The 9,804-nt window shown below is 49.8% G+C and overlaps 1 protein-coding gene across 1 annotated transcript in view; it reads left to right on the top strand.

Annotated features, from left to right (window-relative positions):
* Positions 1–445: 445 nt before the first annotated feature.
* The window catches only part of MLLT1 (MLLT1 super elongation complex subunit), a 31,295-nt gene continuing 21,936 nt past the window's right edge, over positions 446–9,804 (top strand). Inside the window, exons 1-3 of the mRNA XM_030256637.4 lie at positions 446–702; positions 4,301–4,481; positions 7,270–7,352. Of these exons, the coding sequence (XP_030112497.1) occupies positions 691–702; positions 4,301–4,481; positions 7,270–7,352 (276 nt within the window). The 5' untranslated portion in view covers positions 446–690. The remainder of the gene's footprint in view (positions 703–4,300; positions 4,482–7,269; positions 7,353–9,804) is intronic.

The raw sequence follows: 9,804 nt of genomic DNA, 5'->3' as shown, positions 1-9,804 counted from the left end.
GCTTCCCTCGTTTCCCCGCGTTCCCACCTCATTTGTGTCGGGAATTAACACACCGCCGGGGAAACGTGGACCGAGGGCGGGATGGGAGGAGAAGGGGCGGGATGGCGCGGCCGAGGCCCACACGGCTGGTGGCTGTGTTGGCTGTGCACTAAGAGGAACATTGCGGGGCAGCAGCGGGGACAGCAGCGAGGACAGCCGCGGCACATCGCCCCACATCGCCCCACACGGGGCTGGGGGGGCGGCCGGACCCCGCTCCCGCCCCCCGCCTGACCCACAGCGCTGGCCCCGCCCACTAGCCCGCCCACTCCGCGGCCCGCCCGCCGCTCATTGGTGGACACGCCTGTCCATCACGGGGCCCCGCCCCGCGGCGTGCGGCGCGCGGGCATTGGCGGCGCGCGGGGGCCGCTGTGGCGCTGAGGCGGTTTCCGGTTCCGCGGGGCGGGCGCGGGGCTGGCGCTGCCTGTGAGTGACACACAATGAGGCGGGCGGCGGGGCCGTGAGGGGCCGCGACCGAGCAGGCGGCGGCCGAGGTGGTGGGGAGGGGGGTGGGGGGGACGGACAGAGCGGCTTCGCTCGTGGACTGAGCGGGGCAAGAGATTCTCTCCCCCCGCCGCCCCGCCGAGCGGGCAGCGAAACCGCCGCGGCGGTGGGAGCGAGCGAGCGGGGCCCGCGGCGCTGCTGTGCCCAGCCATGGACAATCAGGTGAGGGGAGCGGCCGCGCCGCGCTGCCGGAGGGGTGGGGCGGTGCCGCCCCCCCCTCAGAGTGGGGGGCACGTCGGGGAGGGACCCCCGGGGAAGGGACCCTCAATGGGGGGGGGCGTCCCTCTCCTCGGTAAGGGGGGGCTGGGCGGCATCGCCCCGCTTTGGGGGGCATATCTCCTCCTCACACCCTCTTTGGGGGCCACAGCTCCTCCCAGCCCCTCATTTTTGGGGGGGGGTACAGGTTCTCCGCACACCTTTAAGGGGGACACCTCCTCCCCATTCTCTTTGGGGGGGCACACCTCTTTCCCTGTCGTTTTTGAGGGGCACATCTCCTCGGCAGTCCCACTTGGGGGGCACACCTTCTCCTGTGCACACCCTGTTGCGGGGACACATCTCCTCTCCAATCCTGTTTGGGCGGCACACGTCCTCCTCACACCCCTTTGTGGGGGCACACCTCCTCCCTAGAACCCCCATTTAGGGGGCACGACTCCTTTTCACACCCTTTTGGGGGATAGAGATCCCCTTTATCCAGTTTGGGGGGGGGGGGTCACACCTCCTTCCCACCCCCCATACTCCCCTTTTGAGGGACACATCTCCTTAGTCCTATTGGGGGGGGGGGCACACCTTCTCCTTCCCGCACCTTTTGCGAGGGCACACCTCCTCCCCAATCCCATTTGGGGGGGGCACACCTCCTCCCCAATCCCATTTGGGGGGGGCACACCTCCTCCCAACGTCCCATTTTGGGGAAACACCTCCTCCACACTCCCCATTTGTGGGGGGGGGTACATCATCTCCCCAATCCCATTTAGGGGGGCACATCACACCCCTCATTTGATGGGTACTCCTCCTTCCCACCCTGCATTTGGGGCTCACACCCCGTCCTTAATCCCATTGAGGGGGGACACCTCCCCACACCCATCTGGGGGGGCTTCAGCCCTCTCCCCTCCGTGGGCGGCCGCTGCAGCCTCGCCCGCGGCGGGGGGTGTGAGCAGCATTTCCCGCAAATTCCTAACTGGGATTATTGCCGGGGAGGGACGTGCCGGCGGGGCGACCCCCCCCTCCCGCCCCGAGCCGCGCCGGGAAGGGTTAATGCCACCGGGAAGGGTCAGTGCCACCCGGAGAGTCCCTGCAGGCCCGGGGATTTCTGGAGGCGTGCGGGAAGTTTACCTGAGGTGATGGGGATGGGGAGCCTTTTGTGTGCGGGGAGCGGGTAACAGGTACCTCCCGGGCTGAGGTTCGGGAGCGAGCCCCGCTATCCCGGATAATCACCCGCCGGAGCGGGAATGGGAGCTGCTGATGGCTTTCAGGCAATTAGCACATCAAACAAAAACCAGAGCAGCCTTCAGAATGTTTATTGAGAAGTTGAAAGCAGGCTCCTTTGTATTATTACAAATTGTTTGAATAGGATCCTGATTTCCCTTTGTTGAGAGACACGCTTGGAAAAAAAGGAAAAAACCCTCCATTTTCAGCGGAGCAACTTTGGATGCTGGTTATGTCGGGAGATCTTATTTTCAAATGTGTTTCAACTTCTGGCTTAATTCACAGCGATTGTTAATTGGAGCAGGGTGTGAGGAGTGCAGCAAGTACAACTTTCACTCTCAGTTAAACAGTTCTCTTTTATGTTTAATTTCGGTCTCTTCCACACAGCCCCATCTGGTTCTCAGCTCCAATTTCTCCGCCGTTTCAAGTCGGAAAGGCAGATTTTGTAGCCTGACAGTCATTTGCACTTCTCAGGAGAGGGGTAGTAACTGGCAACAGTAGCAGGATTTAAAGGGTAATTACGGAATCGATAACGTGAGGCTGCGGCACAGGCTGGCTCAGGGGATGTGAGCACTGTGGGAAGCATCCCAGATAAAGCAGGCCTGCAGGCACACTCCAATGTGAGCTGAGGATTTCGGCAGGCTGGCTCCATAATGGTTTTGCAGCGTTGGAGGGATTGCTGTGCTCAGAGAGAAGCACACCTTGCCTTTCTTCTCAGCCCTTAATGCGACATGAAAGAGCAGCCGGCCCTGGGCCTTGGTTCTTAGCGCAGGGGCGAGGTGGAGCTGCTGTAGATAAGCCCTAAGAACAGGAAAAAATGGCCTGCCAAGAGAACTTGCAGAGGAAGGAATCCCAAAGAAATGCTGTAGGAATAATGGTGAAGGAATTAATGAGTTTGTCCCCAAGCCTTAGGATTGATGTGTTGGGTGGCTGGAGGTATTTTGCTGTAAAGATTTAAACTGCCTGAAAGCGTGTGTTAAGGCTTATGGTTGAAATTGGAACTGGACTGCAATTTGGGAGGTCAGGCTTTGATGCCTGGCGCTCTGCAGACCTCCTGTGAGAGCTTTTTACAAAGACAAGAAGGCTGAGATGGAGTCACTTGTGCTTTTCCAGCAAGTATTCACTATGTTCTGGGAAAAAATTTCAGGCTGGAGATGCAAAGTGTTTTTTGAGCATTAATTGTGATCACAGTCTTTGCTGCAGTTTGTCAGGGGGAAAATAAGGATGATACTTTCCCTAAACATTTGTCTGGAGCTCAGGAAGCTTTCTCTTTCCCTGTTCATTGTCTAACATGCCCTTGGTTTGGCTCCAGGTCAACATGTAATATAGGTAATGACAAATAATGCTGCCTTTCTCAGTGGTAATTGGGACTTGCTAGGAAGAGCAAGACACTTATTTTCAAGCCTGAAGTGAAGAATGGGGTCGGGACTAAAACCAGCCCCTTTTTCTATGACCCTTCTGGTGCTGAAGCTGGGTTTTGGTAGGTTTAGTTTGGAATCACTGCTGCTGCTCTGGTTTGTGTAACAAATGTGCACAAGTTGGGTACCTTGTGTGTTTTTGTCTGTCTACAAATGTGGCTCTAAGATTTCCTTGATTTATCTTGTGTCCGAATCCCATTTGCCTTTTCTGTGTTACATCTGTTTAATTCATTTCCTTTTTCCTGGCTGTGAAGTCTGCAATAGTATGTGGATTTTCACCATTAATTTAATTTGGTTTTTAAGGCATTTAATGGGATTTTTGTGCTTTGAGCCTGATGTGGAATACGCCTTCTCTGTTACTCAGTGATCAGAGTAGGATTCAGGAGTGCAAATCAGAATTAGGTCAGTTTAGTGTTGGACATTGTACAGGCAGATATGTTAACTTGGTTTTTGAAAGTGAGATAGTAAAATATGTTTAGAATCATACAGGAAACATAATTTTCTTCTGGTGAGTGATATATTCTAGAGAATATCATAAACCACCAATTCATGATCTGATTTTTCCTGCTTCAAGATGAGTTTTCTGTCAGTGCTGTGAATTCTGTAAGCTGTGAACATCAAGTTCTGTCTCTGACACTTTCTAGAAATAAAGATTCCTCAATTAGGACTTCGCTGACAATTTAACTGATAAGTGAGGCAGAGAAACCGATCCCTCTTTTAGAGCTGCTTTCTCTGCAATGTTAATATTAGGAAGAACATAGGTATGAAGCGGTGCTGGGAGCTATTTTTGTGGCAGCTTTGCCGTCGATAGCAGCGGTGTGCAGTCTGAGGCCCATCCCCACATGGGGGCTGTTGTGTTGTGCCTTCCAGCTCAGTTCTGTGCTCTCTCTGCTGACACTCCTGCCTCTGTCCCCACGCAGTGCACGGTGCAGGTGAAGCTGGAGCTGGGGCACCGGGCCCAGCTGCGCAAGAAGCCGACCACGGAAGGCTTCACCCACGACTGGATGGTGTTCGTGCGGGGCCCGGAGCAGTGCGACATCCAGCACTTCGTGGAGCGCGTCGTCTTCCGGCTGCACGAGAGCTTCCCAAAACCCAAGCGAGGTCAGAGGGGCTGGGCATGCTTTATCTCTATGAAACAGCATTTTGCAAGTCGAGGTTGTGTTGAACTGTCGCTCTTCTGTGAAATATCTCCTTAAAAAGGAGAGAAATGTCCATTGTGTGCATTCCAGCTTTAACCTTTCCCCACTGTGTTGGAGGAAGGTCAGGGAGAATGGGACCTTTCTTCTGCTGAAAGGGCAGGAGGTGAGCTGCTTTCTCCTCTTATTTAAGCATTAGTAAGTGCAGGTTCTCCGGGCACAAGTGACAGCAGAAGATAATTCATGTCAAACAATGGGAAAGATGGGTTTGATTTGTTAGAATTCACCAGCAAAAGCTGGAAGCACATGAGAGATGCTCAAATGCGGGGTATGGAGAGTTTTGCAGATCCTTGCAATTTCTAGTCTCAGGTGCTAGTTCAGGTAGCTTTAACCCAGCAGAAATCAATGTTGCCGTGGGGTGATGATGTCTTTGCTGTTTGTTTTCTGACTCTGGAGCAAAATGGACCTTATTCTTGGCATGGGGCAGCAGGAGCTCATGAGGTTGAGGTGGAGGAGCAGGAATTGCCCTTCTCAGGGGCAATGCAGTTACCTCTGTGTAGGACTGTGTAACTGAAGCTGCAGCCTTAGTGCTTTAAGAAATACAAGCTGCCCGTGAGAATTGTTGTAATGTGCATTTTTGGCAATACTGCTTTGGGAGCAGGACACTCAGGATGCGTTAGCACAACTGTGACATTGGGTATTTGTGGGAGTCCACAGTGGAAAGGAACTGAGAGGTGTTCAGCGTTCACAAGGGTGTGACTCTGGTCTGTGTGTTGAAAAAATCTCCTTCAAACTGACCTGTTAAAACTGATGTATGACAAGCAGGTGTAGGACTGAGCTGAAAGCTGATTTATAGAATAAAAATGCAATCTGTGGGTTACAGTTCTTGTCCTCTAGTGTAATTAATTTATTACAAATAACTGTGTTGGGATAGTACATAGAATCCTGGAGTGGTTTGGATTGGAGGGGCCCTTAAAGCCCATCCCATTCCAACCCTGCCATGGCTGGGACACCTCCCACTGTCCCAGGCTGCTCCAAGCCCTGCCCAGCCTGGCCTTGGGCACTGCCAGGGATCCAGGGGCAGCCACAGCTGCTCTGGGCACCCTGTGCCAGGGCCTGCCCACCCTGCCAGGGAACAATTCCTGCCCAATATCCCATCCAGCCCTGCCCTCTGGCAGTATAAAACCATGGCCTTTGCTCAGTCAGTTGCTGTATCATCTGCCTTTCCAGGAGTATTTTCTCCCAGTCCCTGGGTTTTCCATTTTTCCTTGAGCTTGCTCCTAATGCCAGCGTGCCTTTGACCAAGGCGTGTCTGGGCTGTACCTCAATGCTGTAGCAAATGCCTCTCCTAGTCCTGAGTTTATTTGAAGGGTTTCTTCAGATGGTGTCCTCTTGGAGCAGATCCTGGTGCTGAAGGTGGGCTCGTGCTGCTGGCAGATTGCTCTTGGAGCCCTTGGAATTTGTCAGAATAGAGTGGCAGAGGAACAAAGGCTGCTTGGCAGATAAGCTTAAGATTCCTGCTGCCATATTGGCACTGCTCTTTGGTTTGGGATTTTTCCCTCTAAACGACAGGGTTCTTATATGAAATTCAAGTTAAAGCAAGTCTAGAGGTTTTTGTTATTTTTAGTGATGCCCTTTTTTCTCAGCTGCATTTGGAGTGCTGCTTTCCAGCACCTTAATGATGGTAGAAGTGCTTAGAGCTGGGAGGGGATAATACAGCTACATTAAAGGAAAATAATTTGTGTGCTTTTAGGTTTGATGTACTGTTTCCTAATCATATTAATTACTTGGAATTCTTAAGAGAAACTCAAAAGATTTGCACTGAATTCCTCTAATTACCTAATTGACTTTATTTACATATATTGTAGTGCATAAATTATATGCAAGTGCATCCGGTTCCTGAGAGGGAGAATATCTGTGTGGGTCTCATGTTTCTTCTGGCAGCTGCTGTGTGCTGCTACTTCATGGCCAAAGAAATTATCCTGGAATCCTTCAAACTGGATATCCTGGAATGGATAATAGGAAGGATTCAGGAGCATGAACCCACACCAGATAGCGGGACAGGGGGAACCGAGGCAGGCATGCAGATTAATTTCTGAGAAGCAATTAACTTTTCTAATTGCTGTTTCTGCACTAAGCAGCTCTGACCTTAACAGCAAACTGGTTCACCTTCCTCCTCGTGTTTCCTTGTGTGTGAAATAAATAGCAGTGCTCACCTGCCCTTCAGGTTTGTTCACCTGTGGGGCAAGCAGCAGCCTGGAGCGTGGCTGTTACCCAACTATGAGCATTGAGGAGTGCAGGGGAGTGTTTCAAGGAAAAAGTAATCACCTGCTTGTGTGTGGTAGTGTTTTGATTCAGAAATATGGGCATCAAAGTAAAGTTTACCTTTCTGTGCTGTTCCACCTTTTGGGTCTTGGCCTTTCCTTGCCAGGCACTTGGAACTGGCAGTTTGCATTGTTGTGGGCCTGGCCAGAAATGTAATTGTATCTGGGTGCACAGGAGGGGAAGGATCTCACTGAGACTCGGGCCTGCAGTGTTTTATGTTTCCGTTCCATGGGAGGAGCCAAGAACAGATTTCATGTTCTTAACTAAGCCTGTGGCCACCATCTTATTCTGTGTGGGTTTTTCCACAAAGGTCAGTGTTTTAACTGTGCCCTGAGTCGTCAGAGGCCCAGTTCTCCTCTTGCAGCTCCTTTTTGGCTCAGATAAAGTTGTACTGAATTCCAAGCTCACATTTATTTGTTCTCTTTCAGTGTGCAAAGAGCCCCCCTACAAGGTGGAGGAGTCTGGCTACGCTGGCTTCATTATGCCCATTGAAGTGCACTTCAAAAACAAGGTAGAATCTGATTTCTGGTCTTCTAATTGTTTTGAGCTGTGCCAGAGCCTGAAACTGCCCGACAGAAAGACTCTAAATTATGTGACTGTTTTATGTGTGTGTTTTTTATTACTCTAATAAATAGAATTTAACTGGGAGTTGGAAGCTCCTGCCAGACTTCAAAAGAAAGCTTTTGGCAGAAATGGAATTGGATAGAAAGGTAATACCAGGACAGTGGATGGTCCTGGAGATTCTGAGCAGAGATTGCACCACTTGTAGCTTCTTTAGCGTGGAGGATATTAAAGCAATTTAAATTATTTTATGTACATATGGAAGAAAATAAACATAAAATACTGATGCTATAAATTTTGTAAACACTGTTGATTCTCAATGTATTAAAAAATCTGCTTTTGAACTTGCAAGCTTATTAAATTTAACTGTGTACGTATGAAATCTGCAGAGGCCCAAGACAAACATTTGCATGTGTAGCACAAGTATTTAGACCTGTCTTAAAGATATCCTTGTTCTTACTCAGTGCTCTTCCAGAAAGAAAACACTAAATATTTTAAGTCTTAAGATGCATTGCCAGCAAGTATATGAAGGTTAAAATTTGGATTTATTGCTTGCTTTAAGTCTACCACAGAGGTCACATGCTGTAGGTTATGAAAACAGGGAATTGGGCACTTGTGTTCATATTACCTCAGTTTCAGTTAAATTGTTTTGTTAAACATGAATAATGGATGTTTCTGGGTTTGATTACTGCTTAAATAATAAAATAAAAACTAATGTTTTGCTTATGATCCCTGAGAGGAATCTGAGGTAAACTAAACCAAATATGTTGAGCCACATCCCTGTAATCTGTGCTCTCCCACCCCCTCAGTTCTCTGAGCACCAACCCTTACCCCAGGTGTGTTGACAGCAGACCACATGTATCAACCTCATTCTGTTTAGCTTCCCATCTTCCTTTCCCTGTCCCTCCCACAAACATCTGTCTGCTGTTCCCTTCTGTCCCCACTCCAGCCCAGGATGCTCTCCTGGCAGTGTCACTCTGTGAATAATCAGCATTTTGGGCTGGGTTCTTGGCCTGACACATTGCTCTGACCCCACCTTATGGGTTGGAAGAATAAGCCAGATAATGGGACTGAGCCGCAGAAGACTGAGTGCCCTCCTAAACCTGGGAATGTTTTGCCAAAAAGTTGTTTTTTGGGTGGGTAGGGTAAGACAAAAGGCTTGGGAGGAAGAATGGCAGGTAGGGGCTGGGAGGTGACTGTTGTTGATAAAAGCAGCTTTTTTGGCAAACACTGGAAATTATGACTTGAGTGCAACAAAAACACCTCAAAAGCTTGACAGCAGTTCTATTTCTGGTGGCTTTTCTGAGGTTTTAGATGGGAATCAGAAAATTCTCCATCTGCACTAAATATTGGCTTAAGTCAGGTTCAATATCCTTCACACTCCTGACCAAAAAATGTGAATTTCTCCAGGCTGATTCATGTAACCTCTAATGCCTGGGTGGGGTGAACTGTGTTTTAGTTCTACCCTTTCCTTTATTTTTCTCTTCCTTTCTTCACCCAGCCATTGCCCACTCTTCCCTTCTCCCTGCAGCTCTCCAATGGTTTCTCTCACAAATTCTCAGAGCTCCCTCACTTCTGTGTCTTTTCATAGGTGCTCATGTTTGCTGTGACTGCCATCTGCACTCCTGTGTTTTCTTTTCCCTCTGTCCCTCATACTCCTGTGTTCCTCATGGAATATGGAGCTGGCAGCTTTTTTGACTAGAACTTGCTTTCACACCCACTGGGGTCATCACTCCTCATTGTTTCCCCACACACGTGACTGCAGACTTGTTCCCCAGCACTGAGCAGAGAGGTGGCTTTTATAAATAAGGGAAATAGGTGGGCTCTGTTCTCCCTGGAAACAATGGAAGGAGCTGTTAATTTAGGATAAAGCTCTTTGTTTCTGACATTTTGGTCTTCAGAAACATGACAAATAAATAGGAGAACAGGTTGAGTTGCAGACTTGTTTTCAAATCTACAGATCTTCAAAACGCTCATTTCTTGCCCTGTTTTTTAGCTGCATGTTTTCTGGAGAAGGTCTTTTCCATTTTTAAGCTGATTAACAAATTGCTAATTAAGGAGTTTCAGGCAGCACCTCTCATTATTTAATTGGGCCAAGGGGTGATTGAGGGAAAAGGTGGAAAAGGTTCCATCTTCCAGCACATCATTGGAGCAAAGATGTGTTTTCAGATTCAGCCATGAACTAACTTAGGATTGCAGGGAGCTCAGAAGCTGCTGCTGAGGGGTGACAGCTCCTGGAGCCCAGCAAGGGCTGGAGCTGTGCCAGGCCTTGGCATGGAGCTCAGGGAAAGGTTCTTCCCCCCGAGGGTGCTGGCACTGCCCAGGCTCCCCAGGGAATGGGCCCGGCCCCGAGGCTGCCAGAGCTGCAGGAGCGTTTGGACAGCGCTCTCAGGGCTGCTCAG

This window comes from Taeniopygia guttata, chromosome 28 (assembly GCF_048771995.1).
Source record: "Taeniopygia guttata chromosome 28, bTaeGut7.mat, whole genome shotgun sequence".
In the NCBI taxonomy this organism is placed as follows: Eukaryota; Metazoa; Chordata; class Aves; order Passeriformes; family Estrildidae; genus Taeniopygia; species Taeniopygia guttata.
Note: the sequence above shows the minus strand (reverse complement) of the source record. Positions and strands in the feature narration are given on the sequence as shown.